The sequence below is a fragment of the Patagioenas fasciata genome, chromosome 4 (assembly GCF_037038585.1).
Source record: "Patagioenas fasciata isolate bPatFas1 chromosome 4, bPatFas1.hap1, whole genome shotgun sequence".
NCBI classification, from domain to species: domain Eukaryota; kingdom Metazoa; phylum Chordata; class Aves; order Columbiformes; family Columbidae; genus Patagioenas; species Patagioenas fasciata.
In genome coordinates this window covers 29,142,578-29,167,345 of record NC_092523.1, presented here as the reverse complement: position 1 = coordinate 29,167,345, position 24,768 = coordinate 29,142,578, and the positions used below count along the sequence as shown (strand labels likewise).

At 43.7% G+C, this 24,768-nt stretch overlaps 2 protein-coding genes and 1 long non-coding RNA gene across 12 annotated transcripts in view; 1 reads left to right on the top strand and 2 right to left on the bottom strand.

Moving 5' to 3' along the window:
* Positions 1-955, bottom strand: part of FIP1L1 (factor interacting with PAPOLA and CPSF1) — a 43,073-nt gene extending 42,118 nt beyond the window's left edge. For 3 of the 9 annotated variants that reach the window (XM_065836601.2, XM_065836602.2, XM_065836599.2), the window contains exon 1: positions 756-952. In XM_065836601.2, the coding sequence (XP_065692673.1) occupies positions 756-837 (82 nt within the window). In that variant the 5' untranslated portion in view covers positions 838-952. Of the gene's footprint in view, positions 1-755 lie in introns of all 9 variants that reach the window. The other 6 variants (XM_065836595.2, XM_065836598.2, XM_065836596.2 and 3 more) reach the window with 5 other exon arrangements.
* Positions 956-1,706: 751 nt separating this feature from the next.
* LOC139827801 (uncharacterized) lies at positions 1,707-4,938 on the bottom strand. Its single transcript, XR_011738774.1, has 3 exons — positions 4,559-4,938; positions 4,338-4,455; positions 1,707-2,459 (listed from the first exon to the last, which is right to left on the bottom strand). It is a non-coding gene; the product is annotated as an uncharacterized lncRNA (long non-coding RNA).
* SCFD2 (sec1 family domain containing 2) overlaps positions 4,554-24,768 on the top strand; it is a 197,533-nt gene continuing 177,318 nt past the window's right edge. Inside the window, exons 1-2 of one of the 2 annotated variants that reach the window (XM_071807498.1) lie at positions 4,554-5,701; positions 14,702-14,870. In XM_071807498.1, coding sequence (XP_071663599.1) covers positions 4,639-5,701; positions 14,702-14,870 — 1,232 coding nt within the window. In that variant the 5' untranslated portion in view covers positions 4,554-4,638. The remainder of the gene's footprint in view (positions 5,702-14,701; positions 14,871-24,768) is intronic. The other variant, XM_065837087.2, reaches the window with a different exon arrangement.

Here is a 24,768-nt window from a genome sequence, read left to right as displayed (position 1 = left end):
TACCGCAAGAGAAAAGAAACACAGTAGTTAAGATTACAACCCCCTGAATACTAACCGTAACAGATATCTTGCCATGCAGATTATTAGACAACCATTCAGTTTACTATCCAGTAACCCTTGAGACATTTTCAAAACGTTTCAGTCGTGAAATCAGTCGAGCAGACCCGAGCCCTCAGTGCTCTATATTGACAGGTCCGCCACAGGGGCAGGGTTTAGTTTACAGGTTTCACAATGATTTGAACATAAAGGAAGTCCCTAAAGTTACAAAGAAAGTTTATGCATAAAAGGTTAAGGCTGCTTCAGCACTTCAACGCTGGGAGCCCGGTCAGGGGAGCGCTGGGGAGAAGCTCGGCGGCCCTACGAGTGCGTGTGGGGTATCAGCGCCATGCGGCCCTCCCGCTGCCGAGGCCCAGAACGCCTCGGCCTGCGCGGCACCGGCGCCTCGAGGGGAGGGGGCAGGGAGCCGCCGCGGCGGCGGGGAGGGGGCCGCGCACAGGCCCGGGACGGCACCGCCGGAGGGCTGGCCAGGAGGAGGGGACTGAGCGGGGGTGGCGAGACAGGGAGACCCTTTTAAACGGCCGCCGGCTGGCGCGGCTCGATGGGTAGCACTCAGTCCCGGGCCGGCCTGAGGGCGCACGCCGCGGCCTATCCACCCCCACACACCAACTCCCCCGCCGTGGCGGCGGGGCAGAGCACCGGGGCGGGGGGCGGGCGGGGGAGGTGGGCTGGGAACGGGGGTCTGGGAAGGTCCGTACCGCCATAGAGCCACTCCTCCTCCTCGTCCCCGGCGGCCCCGCCGAGGTCTGCCGACAACCGCTCCACCTCACCGGTAGACATGGCCGCCTCCCGCGGGACGCGAGGGCCCAGGCCCGGCGGCGTCGGGGCCTCCCGCCGCTCGGCAGCAGCGCCGCGCCGCCCCGGGCCTCCGCCTCAAGGCCGTGACCGGGCGGCGGCCGGGGGGTTGCGAGCGCCCGGCCGGCCCAACGGCACCGCTCGCGGAGGAACCGCCGCCGCCTGCTCGGCGCTTCCCCTCCCCCGCCGAGTGAGTGACACGCACAGGAAGCGGGCCCGGCCCGGCCCCGCGGCGCCCTGGGCATGGGCATGCGGGGGGCGGCCCGGCGGCGCCCGGGCGGGCCGCGAGGGGAGGTGGCCTGGCGCGGCCCGGCGCCCGCTGCGCTCCGACATGCCCTCCCGGCCCGGGGACGCCGCCGGCCGCGAGCGAGGAGAAGCGGAGGGGCCTCCTGGCCGCCTGCGGGAGGAGCGGGCCGGAGGGGGAGAGCGGCCAGGCCGGGCCCAGCCCGCGAGCCGTCCTCCCCGCGGAACCGGCCCCGCCGCCCGGTCCCCGCTCTGTGCGCTGCCAGTCGCCGGGACTCACCTCGGCGGTGCCTTCCGCACCCTCCCGAGGCGCGGCGTGCCTGCGAGAGCCGCCTTCCCTTCCTCCCGCTGCTCTTTGTCTCCGCTGCCCTCGGCAGTCCCTCTGCTCTTGTGCATCCCCAGACGCCCGCCCGTCTCCGCAGCGGGGATCAGTGGCAGCACGGCGGCCTCCTCTGGGACACCCTCGCCCATCTCCAGAAGCGGGATCTGGCCAAACGCATGTACAGTCCAGTACCGTGCTTCTACTGGCGGCTGATGGCAGCTGCCAGGGGGAGGGTAACCGCAGGATAAACACACGCCGCTGCTTCTACTAGTACTGTCCTAGCTCTCTGCGCAGGGACCCTCCCAGCTGGAGGTAATATTTTAGGTTTAACAACTCTTTATGCTTTTCATGAAGAAATTTCTCTAGTTTAAAAGCAGTGGAAAGTTGCAAGCCATTTTTACTGATGATGCCCTCACTTTACATTTAGGAATACTGCATTCACAACTTCAAGATTCATTGGAATAGTTAAGTAAAACTTTCAAAACAAGTTTTTGACCACTTCTGTGTACAAATGGAGTCTCCAGTGTCTTGGGATGTTTGTGAAAACCAAAAAAGGGACCCCTCTTTCACAGCAGGACAGCTTGTGAAAAATCAGACTAGAAGGCTTGACTGTATTATAAACACATCTCAACTCGAGGCAGGGGAAGATTATTCTTTGAATTGCCTGCATAGAGAACCTTGTTTTAAAGTTTCATGTATGGCATCACGTTTCACTGGAGTTCACATGAACAAACTACCTTCTCAAAAGGCATTTTTTTTCCCCTGAAATCAGAGGGTTTGGGTGCCATACAGACCATGAATTATGTGGTATAATTGGGTAGGTTTTCATCATGCAATTCCATTTTTATACCTATAGTAGTGGAGTGAGCAGAGGTGTTTTTCATCCAAAACAGTTGTTTCTCATAAAACAAATTTGCATTGTAGTACCTCTTACTGAGCATCAGTGTCTTTCTTCATTTTCATTCCTCTTTTGTTTGCTTGGGCATTTAACACGCTTCTAGCCAACATTAAATGACGCTGTAGAACGAATAGTTTCCTTTGACTGCAGAGACAAGGAAGAAGAAAATTCATTTGTGGAAACCACCACAAAGAGAAATCAGGAATAGGTGCGGAACATAAAATCTCTTAAAATACATCAACGCAAATCCTCAAAGAAATTTTTGTCATAGAAGCCTTTAAGCAGACATCACATCCAGCTGGTGGTCACATAAAAATCCATCTTGGAACAGTCTGAGCATTGGAAGCTACCAGGAGAAGGCTAAGTCCTGCAAACAGCTGCCAGCCTTCCACCCTTCCCAGGAAGATCTTGCCCCACCTCTGGCTCTGGTTGGGCAGAGAGGGTGCTCTGACCCTGTTTCCTGCTTTGCTCCAAGGTCAAAGTGCTGGCTTAGGTGACATTTTAAATTGTGCCCTCAAAGGTAAAAACTTCCACCAGCCCCAGTCAGCCCCAGCCTCTGGAAGGGACCTTGCCATTTCTCCTTACCACTGCACAGCGGGAGAACAGCAGTTGGGGCCTGAAGAAAAGGTTTCTGCCAAGACCCTGAGTAGCTAAAAGGCCAAGGACAGAAGACAACATTTTCGCTAACTCCTTAAGCATCTTAACCCACAGGTCACACTCCAGAAATGCACAAGATATCAAGTTTACAGGAACCCTTTACTATGGTTCTTTTTCTAACACAGTAGTAGTAAAGTTGCACGTGGAATAAAATAAGCTGTAAAAACTACTTAGATAATTTTGTTTGTAATTTAACCACTATGCTTTGAACTGATTAACCTAATTTTGTCTTCTGGCCAGTAATCCTTTTTTTCAATATTGACATATGCAGAACTAGTTGCAATCTATACAGTATTTACAAAGTAATAAAAATATTTGTTTTCTTAAAAAAAGCATCTGCTGTTTTGACAATATGCCTGAGGAAAAAACCAACCTTTTAAAAATGGACAAGCCATAATATATCCAGCTTTTGTCCATGGCACTCAAGCATAATGCAAAAGCTCGGAGATAAATAATCTCTGAGGTAATTCAGTCTGAGAGGAGGATAATTCTACTTGTGTATTACTGCAAGGGCTCAGTGGTTAACCATCCCCAATCCTTTCTTGGCATTCATTTTTCAAATCAAAATAGTCAAGAAGGGTATTAGCTTACATATTTTTCTAGCATAATGAAGTTATATGCCCTAAGGTTAAAATAATAGATAGGAATTGGAACAGCACAAAGACAAAGTCTGCGTTTGGAAGGGGGAAGAACACGTCGGGGTAGGAATGTGCTTGGAGCAGACTGGAAGGAGAAGATTTCATTTCATTACTGGAAATCTGGTGATTACACATTATTGATGATTTTCAGTGTCCTGAAACCAGCTGAACCTGCAAGAGACCTGAGAAAACCAGCTAAGATAGTAGATGAACTAATTAAATAATCTGTCCTTTTGTTATTGCTGGTAATACTACTATATCAAAAAAGGTATTCTTCTCATGCTGTACTAAGGAAGTTGACCAAGTGAAATACCGTGTACTACACAGATTTGCAATTGAGGATCCATTCTTTGGGGAGAAGAAACTGTAGATGCATTTACGGCATTTTTTCTTGTTAGCTTTGAAACTGATTTTGAGATCAAGAACTTTCTACAGCGGAAATGGAACTAAATTTGTCATATGCCTCAAACTGCATATCATAAAAGTTGCATTTATCAAAAGATAATATTTCTTGTTGCTAGCTTTTCAACCACTGGATTAGTTAATACTGACACAAGAAATACAGAATTATAGGACAGGGAATGGCAATGGAAGTTTCACCTTTCCAGTGTTGTACATTAAAAAAAGTATCAGCACAACAGTCATTCTCTCAGTGTAACAAAGACATCGACACAGCACAAAGGAGATAGTGACATAAACAGTGACACTGAATTGCTTTAACATTTACCAAGAGCAAGATCAAGGCGGCTTCCAGCCTTTTCAGGAAAATAACAGGCAAAACTCAACTGGCAGTGCTCAGATGTCACTGCGAGTGCCGGCCGGGGCTACAGGCTGTAGCAGAGCTGCTAATATAGACCGTAGACGAGAGAAACATGTTAATGTTTGTCACAACTTGGCACTATCAGCAAAATTAAGAGCCCACTCCCCTCGTCTCTCCCAGAGCCGTACCCCTGCTGTTGCTCCCGCGGTGTGACAGACCCGGACTGGGGAACGGGCCAGTCCGACCCCCGGGACACCAGCGCGGGCAGATGGGAGGGTCCCGCGGGGACGGGCCGCCCCTCGGTGGGGGACACCCCAACACAACACCACACCACAGCCGGGGCCCGGGAAAAAGGCCTCACTACCACCGCCGCCGCTGGCCCCGCAGCCTCCTCCGGGCCGCCCCCTCCCCAGAGACACCGCCGCCCGGCCCTCTCACGACGCGGGGACCACACGACTCGCTGTGCCCCGCCCCTCCCTGCTGCGGACAGCCAATCCGCGACCTCTACATCATCCTATGGCGCCGGCAGCGCGCCGGCACGTGCGGTGTGTTGTGGCTGTCAGTGCTGTCCGCTGCTGCCGCCATGGCGGTGCCGGAGCTGCGGCGGGTGTGCCGGCAGGCCTGGGAGCCCGTGCTCGCCAGGGCCAGTCGGGCCGTCGTCTTCCTGGACGCGGTGTCCGCGGAGGCGCTCCACTGGGGCGGCGGCGGGGCGGGCGAGCTGCTGGCGGCGGGGGCGCTGGCCGTCAGGGCGCTGCCCGCTGAGGCGGTGGAGGCAGCGGGAGCGGCCCCGGCGTCGGCCCGCGTCGTCTTCGTGGTGAGCGGGGCGCTGCGAGGCGGTACGGCCGCCGCCGTGCGCCGTGTGCTGGGCCAGGGCGCCGTGCGGCACTGCGTGCTGGTGACCGGCGGTGAGGCGGAAGACGGCGGGGTGGCCGAGCTGGAGGAAACGCTGCGGCGGTGGATGGGCGAGGGCGGCCGAGCCGAGGTGGTGCTGCGGGGCCCGCCGCTTCTGGCACCCGTATCGGCGGAACTCTGCCTGCTGCCCGCTCTGGCGGAGCTCCTGCCGCCTCTGCCCGGCTCTGGCGGGCCCGGCCCCGCGGAGGTCGGGCTAGGCACCCTGCCTGCTGAGCTGCGGGCGGCGGTGCGGGCCCTGGTGGGTGACCTGGACGCTCTCTTCACTACCCTGGGCCTGCGGGAGGAGAGCTTCGCCGTGGGGGCCCTCAGCAGGGTCGTTGCTGCTGAGCTGGCGAGCTACGCCCCAGCCAGGAACAGGAGGAGGATGGCCACCAACAAGGCCTCTGTCATCTTTGTGGACAGGACGTTGGACCTCGCTGGTAAGAAAACCACTGCTGATAGGGGCTAGCATCCCTGTGGGCCCACATCTACCCCATCAGGAGGTTTTCAGGTAGTTGCAGGAGTCCTCGTGGCCTGGGAGCATGTGTAACACTATGGCAGTGGTGGTTGCTCACACATCCTTGCTCCCCAGTGGGTCATGGAAACCAAGACTGAAGTAGAAGGCTCTGTTGGAAACACAAGGGTTTGTTTCTGGCACTTCCACTTTGCTGCAAACTAGTGACCTTAGCTGTGCCTGTGTGTCATCCCAAGGTGTGAAGAAAATGGTCTGCAGTGTTCCAACTGTGCCTCATGAATTACTGTGAAGCATTTCCCAGTGTATTTATTTGTCAGCCTTAGCATTATAGTTATCTAAATGAATAGACATCTATGTATACACTTAGCTATGTCTATATGCTCAAAAGTGTAGCTGTATGTATATATATGAGTTTTATATATTATGCATGATACTTAGTGTTTGAGTGAAGCAATTGCATATGGCTGTTGTTGGTAACTTGGAAAACATTATGCTTGAGTGAAAACAATACATAATTGTTTATATAACACTCTCTTGGAAGTAAATTAGTGTAAGAATGAACCATATGGTAAATTTAATGCTGCACATCAGTGCAGAATTGATGCAAAAGTTGAGAAGCATAGAGAGTAGTGTGAGACCCCACAGGGAAACTGTCAGAAGGAGAATGTCTAGTATTGTAATTAACCTGCAAGCTTGGTGAGCTGAAGTCTTCTAAGCTGGTAAGATGTGATATCAAAAGGGCAGAAAGAGGAAGAATGACAGAACGAGTCACCAGCAAGGTGCAGGGTCAGTGACCCAGAAAAAGTTTGTATCAGCCTCTCACTTCTGGAATAACGATCTTTTAGAGGAAACAGTAATGTCAGAGAATACAGGAGCTGCTGCATTCACTTACCCCATCATATTATTGATAGATCTGCTTATATATACAGTGTGTGGGCCTGGTTCTGTTTGCATTATCTATAGTCAATAAGTCAGGTCACAATTTTTTACCACACATCCCATAGCAAATGCTTGGCATAATGTTGCATCTTCAGCTCATCTGTCTCTGAATTTTCTTCTGTCTTCTTTTCCCCTTCAGTTTTGGCTTTGCATATCCTTGCATTACTGTAGGTTTCGTACCTGTCAACAGCGTACTGAAGAGCATCTATGGATCTAGGTGGTTACTGTGCTGTGGTTTGGGAAGGTTGCTGGGAAAACTGCAGGAGAGTGGACTTGGATGATGAGCCTTGAAGTTAAACTGGGACAGGTGTGTCTGTTTGGGGTGGGAACCAGTGAAACTGGGTAAGGATTCCTGCACTTGGGTGGTGGGAAGAGTTAAAAGCAAGAAAAGGAACTGGAAATCGTGCATGACAAGGAGCTGCCTGGCTGTTGAGGATGCACGAAGAGAGACAATTAATACCAGCTTAAATCTGGGAAGTGAAGTCTGGAATCTTGTGCTTCCACAGGAGAAGGTTCTTCAGAGAAAACATTAGGGCTGTGGTGGGGCAGCTTTATAGGGGATGCATCAAAGCTCTTGGAGTACAGATGATTACTATTTTCTTAGTAATATATTTTCTTCAGTATCTGTAACTGAAACCAAGATCCCTTCATGCAACTGTTCTTTTTGTCTCCAGAATTCACTGAATGTTTGATTGAAGTGTTCCCGTGCTTTGGACATAATACCGTGCTTTTGTCATCAAGCACAACGCTAACTGAAGGAATTAAAAATTAGTGCATTTTAGAGGTATAGAACTGTATGGACCTGAGTTTAGCTCAACACAATGAGATTTTTTTTCATTGGTTTCCTAAAGACTGTACAGTAAAAGGTACATGAAAAGAGCAGCATTTAGAGTTGTGAAATCAGTTTTCAAGAAGTGGGAAATGGCACAATGAAGTTGTACCTGCAACCTTAATTTTCTTAGGTATATTCAACCTTTTATATATGCTCTCTCCTGACCCCCTACCCCTGACTCCACTGTTTGGCCTTCAGCCTTGCACTTTGTAAAAGCTGAAGCTTCCTATCTGCAAGTTGCCAGCTTGGCATTTGCAACTGAGCCACTGGATTTTTTTCTAAGCTATGATATGTGTTTTCAGTCAGCAGTATAAAAATAAATATTTTCTTTTTCAAATAACAGCTTGGTGCAGGTGGAAGTCTTTGACGTGGACTTTCTCCTTTACATCTCATTTCAACTTTTTAAATCTCTTCTCTCTAAAGATGAAAGATTTTGGATTTGATTTGTAAATGTCTTATTGGTACCTGAATCTTGTCCAACATATGGGCTGCAGCTATGAGAAGTGTTTATGTATCCATGAATTTTGAGAATGCTTTCATATTCCAAGCACTTCCACAAAAACCTGGAAGTTCACTAGGGGCAGGTGCTGGGCTACTCTCTGATTAAATCAGGCTACTGCTTCAAACCAGGTGACTTTGAATCACTCTGAATAAGCTATCAGGAGGCAAATATAATCTAACTCAAAGACCTGGACAGAATACAGCTTTAAGTAGCTCTAGATGATATCTAAAGGAGTTGCACTAACAGATGTTTTATTTTTGGCTCATATTCCGTGCTTATCTAGAGTAAGTAAGATGTTAAGATAGAATAACTAACAGTTTTCAGTAATGACAATTGATTTCTAATAGTAAAAGTCAAAATGTCTCAAAAGTAGCTTTTCTGGTGCTGCAATTGCAAACAGCTGAACTAAGGGAAAATACTGGTATTTAAATAAATATTAAAAACTTTCCATTTTAAAGAACTTAAAGAAGTATTAAGTACATTTCGGTAAAGAACTTCTGGAGCCAATGTCAAGAAATTGTTTGTTTGTTTGTTTGTTTGTTTTTTTGTGACCATTATTTAAAAAAATAGTCACACATAAAATGGCATGTTTTTCTGTTAAAAAACAAAAAAAAAAAAATCAGAAGGGATCTGAGTATTTGTCCATGGTTAAGTCCACCCCTCGGTCACCCCTCAGTGACTCAACTTTTAGGCACATGAGCATCTACGTGACGAACTTTTACAGTCAGGTTCTCTAGCTGAGCAGCAATGTCCTGCCACAATGGGGCAACCCAAATAGGTTTGCCTCTGCGCTGCCAGTTCTTTTGCTTCCACTGCTTTAACCACCCCCACAGGTCATTTGCCACCATCCATGAGTCAGTGTAGAGATAAAGTACCCGCCACTTTTCTCTTTCAGCAATGTCCAATGCCAGTTGGATGGTTTTTACTTCTGCAAACTGGCTTGATTCACCTTGTCGCTCATCGGTCTCTGTGACTTGTCATGTAGGACTCCATACAGCAGATTTCCACTTTCAACGTTTTCTTATGTGTGATGCTGCCTTTGTTTGCCTGCTTATTGTTTTGATGTTCACTGCCTGTGTTTTAACTAGTAGAATAAATCCTCCAGCTATAGTGGTACTCTGATAAGTGACACTGGTTAAAGTCAGAGCTAACTCTGTGACACTGGTTAAAGGCAGAGCTAACTCTGACACCTTAATTCCTGTTTATTTTTGTCTTCTAATATTTGTGCCCCTAAATATTTGCATTGTGATTCCATATTGTAAACCCATGCTCCTTCCATGTGTTCTGTATTCACCATCTTGCCAGCATTCACACCTTTTATGAAGCAGTTTTTCTGGTTTCCCGGAGTTCCTTTTTCATTCATAAGCTCATTGATACCTTTCAGATACTGGTGTTCAGAACAGCTTGACGTATTTCTCTTTCCAGTCTCTTGGTGCTTTGCAAACTTTGGGCTGTGGGCTGTTGTAAGTGCAGGGAACAGTGAGGTCTCACCCACTGGTATGTGCAGGTGATTTTGAAATGCAATACAGTGAGTAAAACGCAGAGAAGAAAGAATAGCAGGAGGATGCCTGTGCAGTCAATTTATTGGTTTGAATAATAACCTTCGTATGAGTGTTGTTGAGGTTAGATATTTCAGTGCTGTCGGCAACAGCACTTTTGTCTTCCTCTAGCCCTATTGCATGTGTTGGGCAAAAATCACAGGAATGTTTTCCCACAGCCATGGCTGCAAACTCAGGTTTAACTTTCTGTATTGTATCCCTCATTGTCAGCCAAGATTCATCTTTGCATCACACTCTTGCGCTGGTTGTAGCGTTTTCAGCCTTTTAACACCTACAGAAAGCACAGTTCAGTCACTCATCAATGAAGTGTAGACATCATTCCCTTTCCATTCCTGCGAGCAGCCACAGCAACAAGAAAATTGCAGTGTGCCTTAATTGTCCTACAGCTTAGTCCCATTCATAGAGGAGGATGAGAGTGAAGACTGACGTAAGCCCATGTCGTTCTGGTAAAGTCTAGTTCTGACTAATATATCTTTTTGATTATTTCTGGTTTAAACAGCTTGTTTGTAATTATCTATTTCTTATGTCATGTCGCATCATATAAGCTGAGGCCTTAAAAAAATAAATACTGAGGCTTGAGTATACGGAGTACAGGAGTCCACTTTTTATGAACCAGGCTGGAGCTTTGACAACAGGAGGCAAAAGACACTTAAATGATTCTGGTTACTTGAGGCTGTAGACTGCAGCTATCATGAGTAGTGGCAGCTGAAAATATGGAAGTGATGTCAACTCAGTGCTGGGGGTCAGGGCGCAGCCTCTTCTCTGGTGTGGTTTATAAAGATTCTACTATTGTGGAATAGGCACACAAACTTTTATAACAGTTTTTTAAATGCTTCAGATGTTAAATTTGTTATAGAGGCAAATAAATGGAATGAGTTTTGCCTATTTAAAGAAAACTACAGGTGGCTAGGTCAGTGCAGGGGTCTTAGAAATTACATAAACCTTCAGCAGTTGCTTCAGCATTTCTTATCTCCAAACTTACTACTCTTTACTTATGTTGCTATAGCTAGTTGTGAGAGACGGGGTATCAGTTATACGCCAGCACTCTGCTGCTGTGTTTGGCTGTGGGCTGCTGTGTTTGGCTGTGGGCTGCTGTGCGCCTACTTCTCTCTTTTTCTGTTTTTGTTTGTTTTGGCAGCTTTTTTTTTCAGATTCTATAGCCAGCCTAGAGGGACAGGTAACTGACTACTTTGATGTTCCTTTGTGCAAAGAAGAATGTAGATCTATATATTCTGGCAAGATAGAAGGATGCTCTAGTTTTCCTTGAGTGCCTGAATTCCTGGGAACTTACAGGCTGCTTTCTAGCACTGTTCAACAAAGTCAGCTTAAGTCAACACTAGATGAAAGAATATGGCGAAACATTGTTAAACTTTAGAACCAGAGGTCCAAATATCCAGCTTCTTTCAAGGGACTAAGTGTTAAACATTTCTGCCTTTTGATATTTCAAACCCTGCTTTCACTGAGGTGATGCATTGCCTAAGAAAGTTGCATCATAGGAATTGTCCTATGTCGAGGGTTTTGATTGCGGGGTGACAATAAAACCCAGGCAGATGTATTGTTAGCCCCCTCTTCCCCCCTTTTTCCCTTCAGTCACTCCCTCTCCCCACTTCCCACTCAGGACAGGTGATCAGGAGGGAAAGGAGGACAGAGAGAAGAGAGTTGGAAAAATTAAAAATGTTTTACTAATGCTACTAATAAGAACCGAGAAAATAATACAAAACCAATCTTGAAAGTCTCAGCAACTGCAGAGCTGGCACCCAAAGTCCTGGATTGGACTCTGCAGCCAACTGGAACTGGATTCAGTCTGTCACTAGGCCTCAGTTTGCAGGAACGACCAGCAAGGTCCTCTCCTAATGTTGGCCATAAGCAAAAGGAAAAGAAAGGAAAGGGATGAGGTCCTCGTGATCTCCCACTTTTATATGAAGTATTCACGTGAATGGGATGTTATGCTCAGTTGGCCAGTTCCTTGGTCACCTGTTTCTCGTTGCCCCTCTCATGAGATGTGCATCAATTGTTATCATAACTTCGCATTCCATTGCTAGGTTTACCAAAACATGTATCTGGTTCTCCAGGAAAATGCAGCTAATATGAAAGCTTTAGCTGACAGGCAAATTCACTAAAAGAGAAACTCGTTTTTTAACAAAACCAGGACATCCTACTACAGTCAAGTGTCAAGTCTTCCTAATGATGATCTTATTCAGAAAAACACTGGACGAGTGTGCAGTGTTGAAATATCAGGAAAACTAGAACGGGTTTGTTCATTTCTCTTTCAAAAATCACCAGTCCTGAACTAATCTAGAAAGTACTTAAAACAGCAGATGTTAAGAAAGCTTGATAGTGGAAGCAAGATAGGCCTTGCATGCTGTTTTGGTGCACTCTGACTTATGTTTGAATTTTGATTGAAGGAAAAGCCTCCAGTGGAAATTAGCTGCATTAGTTGTTGGCTGTTGAGCAATGCCTTTGTAGGAGAACTTTCTAATCCAGGCTCCTCATGTTTAGCAACCAACTTCCCATTGCCCAAGTTCTCATGTTACTTCTGTGATATGCAACTGCCTTGTAAATCTGCTTTTTTTTGTTTGTTTTGTTTGTGAACCATACAGTAGAACCAGTAGGAGAACATAAGAATTGGGAGTACAAATGGTGAGATATAGGCCTGCTAATGGTCTTCATAAAATGTTGTTTTGCATGCCTGTCATTGATGCCTTTTTGGGGAATGGGGAGGTGTAGTTAATGTGTTCCCAGCTGCTGTTAGAGAATCAGTTTGTTTGTTGACTTTGCCAATTGTGCCAGATACAACCTGTATCAAATGTCACAGATTTCACTTTGTAACTCTTAATGAGAAGATAAAGTAAAATTAGGACAGCATTATACTTGAGATTTCCTGTGTCCTCAAGGCTGGATATTAACCTGGCCTGAAGACTCCTATTTTGCATTGGTCAGATAACTTTGCCATGTCTCTTCAACACCTGGTCTGTGTGCGCATTGGCAGCATTAAAACTACCAGCTGCCTTGAATGCCATTGGTCATGAGAAGCTGCTGAGGAGCCTGTTGGTTGTCTTCAACAGGGATGAGCAGGATGGAAACCAGTCCCATGGACCCTGCTGAATGAAGTCAGTGTGATTGAAAAGAGAATCCCCTTGATTTCCTCTCCTAGTCTCATGGGGTTTAATTGTCTTTCCAGCCTTGGTTGTTTGCATAGTTGATCAGGGTGAAAGGGATTTTTAAAAGCTCCAGAAGATGTTTTCTGGTTGATTCAATGGGCACTGCAGAAGCCATTAGTGCCTACTGACTGGTGGGAACCTCCAAGGAGTAGGAGTTATGTTAAGGAGACTGAGATGGCACTTACTTATTGTGGAAGCAACTTAAATACACTGAGACTTTCCTCTTCTGCCAAGGAGAAAGGAGGAGGGTTGTTAATAACTAACATGGATTTATCTGCATTTGAGGTGTTTCCAATTTAGCTAAATGTCTTGTCTAGCTAAGTGTTGCTCACGTGCAGCAAACGTGGACAGACTGGAAGCAATCTTCCAGTCTGTGGGGGTGGAGGTTCAGAAGATTGCCATCTGTTTTCCATGTCTGTAACTTTGCGAGTGTTGATAATGGTGGTGTGGCTGACAAGTGACTGACCTAGTAAGAAGAATGCAGGGATTTTGGAGAGCAGATGTCTTGGGGAGTCACAAAGACAACTCAGCTCATTTCATCTGTATTTCAGTGGTCTAAATCTATCTGGGAACTATAGAAAGGAAAGTTGCTGTCATTCTGTGACTATTACTATCTCTGGTGAAACAAATTGGCAGTCTCAATCCAGCTGAGCGGCCAGGTGTCCACGTTGCAGTACCACCACATGCTGGACACATGTGCCGCCTTTGCCTCCTGTGGGTAGAAGCATTGTCAGCATGGAGTTTGACTTTACTTTTCTCCTCCCTTTCCACCCTTTTTTCTCTTTTCAACAACTTCTACAATTCAGAATAGTTGATAAACCATGCAGTGGTTTTGCATCATGGATACCTGCCTGCTGTAGACTTGCTGGGGACAACCTTCTGCTTATCCAAGAGCAGTTAATAATCTGACCCTGCTAATGGTCTTGATGTAAAGGATTTATGGAGCATGTGAAGCTACTTCAACTATGGAAACAGACCTCTGTTTTTGGAAATGATGAAAAGTGAGAGCAGATATGGTGCCAGATGGACAGAGTTTGATGCAGTGGGATCATAGCGTGAAAGATTATTTTCTTGTCTCTCAAAGGTGGCTTCAGAAGTCCTTGTTTCCCTGCGAGTAAAGCCAGGAGAGCAAAACTAAGCTCAGTACTGGTGTCCAGCTCTGTGGCAATAGCTGAAGTATAGCTAAAGCAGCAGAATACAAATACCTTCAACTTGTTCCTGACTTAAAGGCAATGAGGTTTCCAGTCTCCCTCTCTGACTTTTTCATCTGTTTGTGTGTCATGTTGTTTTGCTTTGGCTTAGCTTATGGTCTCAATGTTTTGTAAGTTGGTTTTAGTGCCTGTGTTGAGAGTTGGTGAATGGAAAGAAGAGAATGTGTATTTGAAATCAGGAGAATTGACGCAAATGTGCCAAATGGAATTCGGAGTTTATCTTGGAATGTGGTCAAATTGACATTTCATACTATGTAACTTGGGTTGATTTAGTAACTTCATGTTGGTTTCACCTGGGCTGCCATCAGTCCATATAAGAGTGGTGATCTTGATGGTAGTATGTTGTTAGTAATTGTTTATTGTAATAATATGCCAGTCTATCTGGGTAGCTGTGTATGCAACTTGCATACAGCCCTTTTAAGCACAGTCCTATTAGTTTAAGTATGGAAGTTGTAATTTGCATGTGAGCATGTTTATATAAATGTTTGCCTTCTTTTTTTAATAACCGCTGAAAATCTTGTCTAACAACTTTCTTATTCAAAGAGAAATATTTTGCATGTTAAAGTGCAAAATCAGTGAATATCTAACAGCTGTAAAACTAAGTCTAATTTATGCTTTTAAAATTAATCTTTCTGAAATGTTGTCAATGCTTTTAATTTCAGACATTCCAGAAATTAATTTTACTTCTATAGCAAAATACCTTTGAAAAGCTACATGTGTTCTTGATGTTATGATGTTGGTTTTTTTTTTTTAACCCCCAGGAGCAGTCGGTCATCATGGCGACAATCTTGCAGAGAAGATACTTTCTGTGCTTCCCAAGCTTCCTGGCCACAAGACCGATGTGATGGTTAACATGGCAGAACTTACATCACTACAGACTACAGATGAAACCTGCAGCATTATAGCACCTGGCTGCTTAGCGCAACCAAAGTAAACATTCTCTTCTGTTTTTTAAGATGTTGAATATGTTTGTTTTCTCTTTGTGGAAAAAAAAAAAAAGAACAAGTCTTTTCCTTTTTAAAGAAAATAATAATCAAGTTTACAGCAAAAACCCATCTGGTCCTAATTCCACTGGAACATAATCATCTGTATGTGTGCATTAAGTGAACAAACCAGTTAAGTGTCCCAAAAGTGGAGTGTTCTCAGGACCTTTTTAGGTTTGGGTTGTTTAAATTGCTGTAAGTTACTGTAAATAGAAATCAGTACAGGTTAAACTCCAAGCTTTCTTCTTTGTGACATTTTTTTTTCTGCCTAAGTAACAGGTCATACAAACAAGTAGGTCTTAAGTGTGGCTTCTTTTTCCCATAAGACTCTCTATAATTATGAAGTGAGCTGCATGCTCAATTCTTGTTAGAGTATTTGCTAACTTAAGGTTTTATCTCTGTTTTCAAACACTATACCTGTGGAGAGAGATAATTAGGCACAAATCTAGATATACTGGCAGGTTCACAAAGGCCTAGTTTTTGCTTAAACAAGGATGACCTAGAAGCAGGAATTTTGAACAGTCGTCCTTCTTAATAGCTATGTATAATTTGTAGCTAGACTCTGCTTGTAAAGTGCATCAGATTTGTTGTTTGACTTTCTAAAGTTAGTTGTCTGAATTGAAACTTCCTGCAACTTCTCTTACCATGCATAGACCAGGAAATACACCAGGTGCTGGTTTCACTCCACAAAAAAAAAATTACTCAGCAGTGCTCTAGAAATTAATGTAGTGCAAAGGAGATTAAAAGTTCTTTCTCTTTTGCTGTAGTGTTCCCTTCATATGCTAGAAAACATTTTTTTGAGATGGGCTGTCTCATGTAGTTTCTATTTGTCTGTTTTTACTCCTTTTGGTGCTCTACACCTGCACTCTTCTCCCTCTTCTCCCCCCCCACAAAGATTTCAGGAAAGACTTTCCACTGTTCCAACATATGGTCTTTATTTTTTGAGAGCCTCCAGATCCTTTATCATCTTCCATCTCTCACACATGCTGTAACTGAGTCCAGTTTCTAGGTTTCATGTTGCATAACTCTCCTCTTGCTTAAAAGTTGGAGAGGAAGCATTTCCTTGTATAGGTGGACTGAATTGTAAGTTGCTGCTGGGGTGACTAACTTAAATAGAATTTATCCTGGTTTTTGTTCTCATTGGCTGCTTTCCAGCTGATCTCTGAAGTAGAAGTGAGATGCCCTTAAGATCTGTCTACACAGCCAAATGAAGAGGTCATTGCCTGTTGCAGACATGCTGTGGTAGCAGTTGTTTCTGCTAACTTCGAGTAGCTACCAGAAAGAAAATTTCTGGCAGCATGGAATAGGAAAAATAAAAAAGATATTTATTACCTTTAGACTGTTGACTTGTGCTACGACTCCATTATTCCTAACATTGTTGACATTGAGGAGACTAAAGCTAGTGCTAGTATGCCTCCTCATGCCAAAATTATTACTTCAGTCTTCTCTATATTCATGTTTTCATGAACAGACACCAGAGTTTTATTGTGTTCTAAGGTGGCTAATAGTATAAGTACAGAGGTTTGTTTGCCTGTTTGCTAGCTAGTGGGAAGGTGCCCTCTGTTAACAGTGCAGAGAGACTTAACATCGTGTGAAGTCTCCCATGGACACAAGTGATTAAAGAACAATGGGATTTGGCTACAAGGCGCAAGTGCGGCAAAGTTGAATGTCAGGAACCGATACTTGGTACCAAGGCAGTGGCGTCACTACCACACCAGTTTATAAGAGCTTCTCCAAAATACCCTCTCTCTGCTAAGTCATTTTACAGAATGTACTATGCTTCAAATTTTTAAGAACAGATTAGGCAAATATTGGTTTAAATAGGACTAATCTTCCTTCAGGGCAGAGCAAAGGGACTAAATGTCTTCTCAAAATCTCTCCTGTGTCATTGTTCACAACTGAAGAAATGTTGCATGCCTGAGAATAAGTCTCCAAACTCCAGAGAAGGTGGCTCTGTGATGTTCAACCCTACACCTCCCACTTTTTCTCCAACTGCGTAATGATTAGGCACTGTTTCTAATTTTAAAAAAATTATTCCCAAACCAGCTTAAGACAGTTGCTGAAGAATACTAGAAACCATAACAGTGTCTGAATGGGTGTCTGAAGGTGGTAGTTTCCATTCTGTTCAGCAGGACTGCATTTTTAGTGTTGGATTATAAATGTCAGGATTAATCATCTTTGCTAGCGTAAAATGACTGAAGTTCTTTTGAAGCACTGAAGTGGATTTAAAATTCTCACCAGTAAGTTTCCGTGTCAGTTCCCTTAAGAAGTTCCATAGGATGCTCTCAGTTCTTCATCAGGATGGTTATTGCTATTGGTAGCTGGCTCAGAAGTGTTTCTTGTAATTGGAAACTTAGGTCTTGATTTATATTGGTAAATGATGCATAGCAAGGAGTGTTCCTCTGCTTGTAAATTTTGTATTTACTCTGGCAAGTGAAAGTGCCAGCACCTTTCCCAGAGACAGAACCAGTAACTTCATTTACACCGAAGTGAAACGTGTGGGGGCTTTTTTACATGAAATGGTGTGATCAGACTATGGCATTTCACAGACTTGCATATTCAGAATATTTTTCAAATGTTTTCGTTATTTTAAACCAAATAATATTTGAGCATGCTGTGGTTGGGGGAGAGAGAGACGTCTGCTCCTTCCACACAGCTTGCTATATTTAACTTTTCTTATGGAATGCCTCTCCAGCAGAAACATCTGGGCTTAGTTACAGAGTTAGCAAACAGAATTAATGAATAATTTATGGATGGCGTGGTGAAATAAACCAGGGTTCTTTTCTCAAATCTGAGGTTATAATGGGTTCCTTTAAAGACTTAGATGAAAATGTAAATGCCACATGCTGCTTAAGTTACTGTACTTTGAAGGTACTCTCTTTGTGAGGAAGGGAATTTCTTAAAAAAAAAGAAGAAAAAAGAAAATATCTATTGTAGACCTCTTAATTTTATTAGTCTTAGTAGCCTCAGAAATCTTGCAGAGTAATTGTTTGCCCTACTGTAGTCACTGACATGTTGCTGCTCCAGAGTGAATGTTAGTGCTGAGTTATGCTCTTCGAGAGTTGTGTCAAAATGTTATTGCTTTTTATATACAGATGGATATATGTAAAAAAAAAAAAAAAAGGAGCAGTTTATAGACATAAAACTAAAGACATCCACTCTTGATCAGAACTGTTGCTTTCTGATTAAGAAAAGCAATAGCCACCCTGTCCTTTCAAACAAATGATGCATAATAGAGGTGAAAATTGTAGTGAAAGCTTAATGGCAGAGATAATTTTTAAAAATATATTGATTACAGCTTTTTTGCTGGTCTTTGTATTTTGATAACCCACACAGTGTTTTTGCAGGAATTTCTAACAATTTCAGGTTCTGATTTTAAGCGTACATGCAGTGGCTTCTAGGAGTTGTCTGCTTGGATGAACATCAGGCTCTCTGTGTTTGGGAGCCATCCATCATGTCCATTCCATAACATTTTGCCCACTTCGTTTCTCAAAGCACCTATCTGGTGTTTTTAGAGATTGGTATTTTATCACATGGAAGCATCCTGCTGTCAGTAATGGGTTTATCTTCTGTTGTCTTCCACTTCTTGCAAGCCAGGAGCTGAGGTGCATTGTGGCCCCACGGCTCCGTGAAGCCCCAGATCAGGGTTCAGATGCCACAGGTCTGTGGCATGTGGGAACAGAAGTAAAGAGTTATGTGATACTGAACTGTGGGCAACTGAATAAATATCTATGTTTGCTCTTCTTAATCTGCTTTTTTATTTCCCAGAAACACTTTTGATGTGCTTGTGTATTTTGCTGAATAAACAGAATACTTAATTAGTTTATGCACATCTCAAGAACTTGCTGAATAGAGATTTCTTGTCTGTTTTTCCACTCTTGCTTCCTTTCTCCAGTTTTTGGAGTTTGCAAGCTTCTTTGAATTCAATGGAGTGTTAAAATCTCAGAAAGGGACCAGATTTTAATTTAATGTGTATATGTATTTAATGCAATATATAAAGAACCTTTGGATTCTTATAGCAAGCATTTTTCCATAAAGATGTGAAACTATAACATAACACACTTCATGTTTTGTCTGCTATGCCTAAAGCAATTCGGTGAGCAATATAGCTGAGGCATCTGAGCACTTTTGACAAAGCAGATGGAGCCACTAAATCATTTGAATTTGCATTGGAGGAAAAAATAACAAGTTCAGAATGAGGTGATCTTGCTGATGGGTGTGATGCAGAAAATATAGATATGCAGGCCAGATGTTTGAAACGTGGCATTTGCAAAGGTCTTTGTATGAGGGTGGAAGGAGAGGTGTGCTGGGGTGCAGAGAAAGCGTGTTGGTTAGAAATAAGAATGTTCCTGGATATAAAATAGTAAAATTTCAATGTCTCATGTTAGTTAGTCGCATGTTCTCCTTAGTTCTTGAGGTTGTTATTCCTATTTTAGACTGACTAATACTTTTATTTACAAGTTACTGTTACGGTTTGGATGGAGAAGAAATCCCCCCTCCAGCTGCACCTTTGCTCTTGGGTGTGATGTGATGGTGCAGAGCTCTCCTGTTACTGCTGGGACTTGGACAACTCTGAGCATAGAGGAGAGCCATGAGGTGAGGGGACTTACATTCCAGTCCCAGCTCTGCTCTTGGCTTGCAGCATGATCTTGGACAGGTCACTTCATTTCTTTTTCCTTCTGTTTCCTCTCCTAGTCCTTGTCCAAGGAACGTGTATTTTAAACTTAATTTAAAAAGCAAAAATATTTATTAAATACAAAAAGTATTTAAAAAGCAAAATAGAGAATTTATCAGGATACACGTTTGCAGGCCACATGGCAGAAAATCCTGGGAGTTCTGCTCTTCGGGAGGATGCAAATAATGGTGCAAATGATTTTGTGGGTACTTAAGTTTTCAGGACAAGCAAAGATAGGATCTCCGTTTGTCCCTTCTTCTGTACTGTGCTTGTCCCACTCCTACCAGCAGTACTTTGCACTGGGGAGAGGAGACTGTTTTGAGTTGTGTGTTCCTGGCCACCTTTGCTGTGAGCTGATGAAGCAGCAGTTCCAATGATCTCTGTACAATACACCACTGCAATATTCTTTGAACAATCATGTATGATGTGAATTTAAAATGAAATATTATTTGTGCTTGTATGGCAAAGAAAAAAACAGCAAGAATTACAACCAGAAAGGAGATTAAAGTCTCCTTCTAAGATGGGTAATAGACCTTTTTTGAACAGTTGATTCTATTATCTTGATTTCCTCCACCCCATCATATTTTTAACTAGGGAACAAACATCTGAAGGATATCAGTGATGTTTTTCTTAACACTGTATTAATTACAAACTAAGCTTTGGGGGGATGGTTCTTGGATATTTGTGGTATTTTCAGTTTTATTTTTTTGAGTATTTCCTTTATGTCAGCTAAAGATATTAATTTAAAAAAAACCCACACAACTTTTTTGCATGCATAAGTTTATAAAAGCTTGTAATAAGGAGGTAATTTGAGACAGTGTTATTCTTGAATGAGCTGGAAATTTATGGCATAAATTAGAGTAATTTTCCTTTTTGGAATGTTAATATTAAAGAGGAAATGTTAATACTACAGTAAGAAAATCCAGATGACGCTGCTATATTACTTCATGTACACTGAGAGTCTTGCTGAGGAGGAAGGGTAAACCGAAACAATGGATGGCAAGGCCCTTCCAGATGGCAGGAGGGAGAGCTGCACACTGTGAACCACTCTTGGGTCGTCTCTGATGTGTTGGGGGTGGTTCAGCAGCGGTGTGCTGGTGCTGCTGGGGCTCCCCCTGTCCCAGCTTCTGGGGTGCTCGCGCTGCTGCTCCCCTGGGACCCGGCCTCTCACTGCTGCTGCAGGGCCCTGCTGAGCTTGCCACTCGAGGATTGCTTTAAACCAAAATGCAATTTCTCCCCTCCCCAAAGACAGAACCAACCAACTGAAAAAAAGGCCACCACTCATGTACAGCCTTTTCCTATCTGCCTTTCTGAATAAGGTGAGCAGCAATTTTTTGGAGAAAAGAAGGTCTTAATTGCAGGATTTTTGAAAAACAGACATCACATCACACTAAAAGACCCCCTGAAATTTTCCTTCACCAATAACAGGAGAAATTACAGCTCAGCCTTGTGCTTCTAGGACTTATGCTGTGCCACTAAGGTCCATTTTCAGGGAGGTGAATTGGGCTTTACAGGGTTTTTCTGTTGATACTTTTTGCCTTTTCAGCAATCCAGCCAGGAGATGCTTCTGTAGGCGGTGGATCAGGCACTAGGAATGCCCCAAACACAGCGTCCCCCAGCACCACCACGTTCCAGGACTGGTGATCTTCCTGCTAACCACTTTGTTTTACACGTGTGAGCTCAGAGCACAGTCCTGAATGGAGGCCTATTTAGAGTTTCCTTATTGTTTGAAATTTCTCAAGGCATCTTCTTGTTGGGAATAACAGCCCTGGCTGCATCAGCTTCTGGGGTTTGTCAGTCAAGACAAGCTTTTCAGGAGACACTTTCTGCTCAGTTTCAAACCAGCCTGAATCAAATGAATGTAATTGACTGTTGCCACAGGATAAGATGAACAAGCTGATAAGATTTATTATATCTTACAATAAATGTGTGTGTTTGCCTGGATCCTTTCAACACGGGACTTCCTTGAAATGGAAAAAAGGAAGGGGTGAGAGGGTGCTGAGGGTGGAAAATTCTGGGAAGAGGTCAAGACCTCCAACTCGCCCACGCTGTGTGACGTGCAGTGTTGCTAGAAGACCTCGCTGCTTTGCAAAACCCTGTTTGCTGCAGTAGTGGGTTTCTTGAAGTAACCAGCAGAGTAAGCGCATGAGGGTTCTTCATCTGACCAGGTTCCTGCCTAATAGGTGCCACATTTTTTTCAATCGCCTGTTATGACAGGCCTTGGAAGCCTTAGAAGTTGTGTCTTCTAGATAAGAGCAAGCTTGAAACTTATTTTCCTTGAGATAAAGAAGGAATTGGGCTGACAAGCTCTCAGCGTCAGCTGGGCGGTTCTTCCTTATCTGTGCCTCTCAGCCCACAAAAAGGACTTCTGGGGGTTGGGGAAAGCTGGACTGCTCAAGACTTCATTCCTTGTGCTTTGAGGACCAATAAGTGCACTGTTTGTCTGGGCTATCCAGGTTTACTAATGAAAGTTTTCAGCCAGAATTCAGGTTTTTTTCTTGGGTCCTCTGACACTCAGCCAAACTCAGAGTGCAGAGATCAAGAGGTTTGAGATGCCATCGCCTGTAGAATCTGCTAGCTGAAGACAGCAAAATCCAGAACCCTTCATGCTTAATTTTTTGAAGACATACTTTTAATTCTTCTGGAGAAGGACTCCCTGTATTTATATTATTCTTAATATAATCTCTATTTGAGTACTGTCATTAAATCCCAAGTTTTGTGATTTTTTCCGTTGCCTGTGGAAAGACGATAAATTTGAGTGTTACCCAGATGTTGTCCAACCATCAACAGGTCTCTGAGTACTTGTATCTTCAGCTGGTTAACACAGCAAGGTAACTTAATGTCCGTAAGGAAATTCAGTGAGTACGTTCAGCTAGTTTTATCTTCTGACTGTTCCCTTGTTAGCAGGTACATTCCTTGCAAGATGTAAAGGACAAATCTCTCATTAGCTATCAGAAAGAGTAACTACTGATGTTTGCAGTCAGGACAGAAGAGGAAGATCTTTATGTTTCTTAGGAGTGGTGGTTTTTTTGACTGTCCGCAGCATTTATTTTCAAATTGACATAGTTTTCTTGTTACCTTAATGCTTTTGTTTGTGAGTTTTGTGAGTTTCTGTTTTTCCCCTGTGTAAGTTTGCAAACTGCTTTTCTCTTGGTGTGGCCACAGTACATTTACCTGCAGATGTATTCAGAATTCAATAGCAGCATACAGACTGTGTCTGTTTAAGTAGACTTTATGAATCTCCAATGTGAGCTCCAATCTTTCTTGTACAATTTCCTAGTAACTGTTGCTTTGGCTGACATTGTGAGGTTTTTCTAAGACTAACTCTCACTCCGCTTGGCCAGCTGCCTTCAGGTTTGCCTTACGAATGACCTCAACAATGAAGTTTTAAAATGCAGTGATATGCATTGGCCTTATTGCATACTGTGGAATTACTCGTTTGCTGTTCAGTCATAGTGCCAGAACAGAGAGTGACTGAGTGACCTGGAGGGGTGTTTTAGTTTATCATTCTCATACTATAAAGTAAGCCTGCTGTAGCTTACAACAGAGAAAAATGTGCCATAATAGACTGATGAGAAGAACAAATGACAGCTGCTAATTCAGACAACGAATCAATGTTTGGGAAGGAAACAATATTATCTGTTGGCAACACATTTGCTTGCAAGTTTTGACTATATGACTTGGATTCTTTCACGATTCTGAGCTTAATATGAAACAGGAGTCAAAGCTTACATGGGCTACAATTTATGTGAAGTGAGCTATTCACCTGGCAGAGCTTAAAGATGCTTTTGCTCTGGAAAGTAGACAGAATCTGTGCATGGAGAAGTACTTTGTTTTTATACAGATAAATAGTTACACAACTATTGATTTTAATTTGTTTATAACTGATCCAAAAATCTAGCCTCCTCATCTGTTATTTAGCGTGGCTAAATAATATTTAGCATGGATTCTGTTATTTAGATTGCAGATCTTTAGATTCTAACTCATAATACCTAGCCCCAGTGCTCACCTCTCTTCATGTATCTTGTTTTCCTGAAGTGTAGCAAAGAGATTCTGAAATGGCTTTTGCTGTTTTATAGCTGCTCTCAGTTTCAAAAGTGGTTGTGAATATTGACCAAACCAAGCCAATTTTTATGCCCTGGTGAACCGTGGCCAGAAATGATCCTTTGGCAGGCTCTGGATGACTGTGCTAATCCAAATCCACTTAATTTCTATAGATTTTGCAAGTATTTTCTAAAATGATCTTCAACTGAGAAAGATTCCCGTTCGCTGTAGGAGAGAAGAGTTTTATGACCTTACCTAAGTCTCTCCATGACTGTACTACTTATTTAAATAAGCAACCAGAAAAAGAAATCCATGTTGAGCCATTTTCAGTTACTGGAAACAGCCACATAACGTGCACTGAATGTGTATGCTGCACACGGGTGCTCAGGCTCCAGTTACCCTTTAGAAAAAGGAAATTAACTTTGACAGAAAAAGCTGCAGGTCTTATTAGTGACAGGGGAATATGTCATGCCTTCAAACACTCTTTGCACAGGTCGGAATAGACCATCAGTGATACGCTGGGTTCTGATGGTAAGGAGAGAATGTGGAGGAGAAGGGAAATTAGACAGCACCCAACACACCTCTTATACAAGCCTTTTTTAGGAGGATGCAGCGTTAAAATTGGATGACTGAAAAAAGCCATGGAAAATCCAGAGATTTTGGATTAAGACAAAATTCTGCTCTTCTTACTCATTCTGTGGTAGGCAGAAGTGTATCGGGGAGAGGCTGTGAGAAGATATCCAGAGCACAGGGTAAATATATGCAATGTAGACAAACGTCCTTATCTTCTTCTCCATGACAGATCAACTGGAGCATGGAAATGGTTATAGAAATGAAAGCCTAAGGCTGGACCTTTATTCTTTCTGAATAGCTATCAGTTTGGTTTTGAAGGCTAGAATTGGCCATATTAGGTTTGTGTGAGATCTGAAGAAGCCAGGGCTCTAGATTTGCATCGAAACTATGACAAATATGCTACTTTGAAACGAGAGAGGAACATAAGGAAGATACGCAGGGCCAAGCCCTTATGTTAGTCTAAGTTTGCTTTCACCAACATGCTAGCAGAGAATCTGTCCCTGCCCGTTGAACAACATGTCTGTAAGATGTAAGGCCTGCTTCCGATTATTTT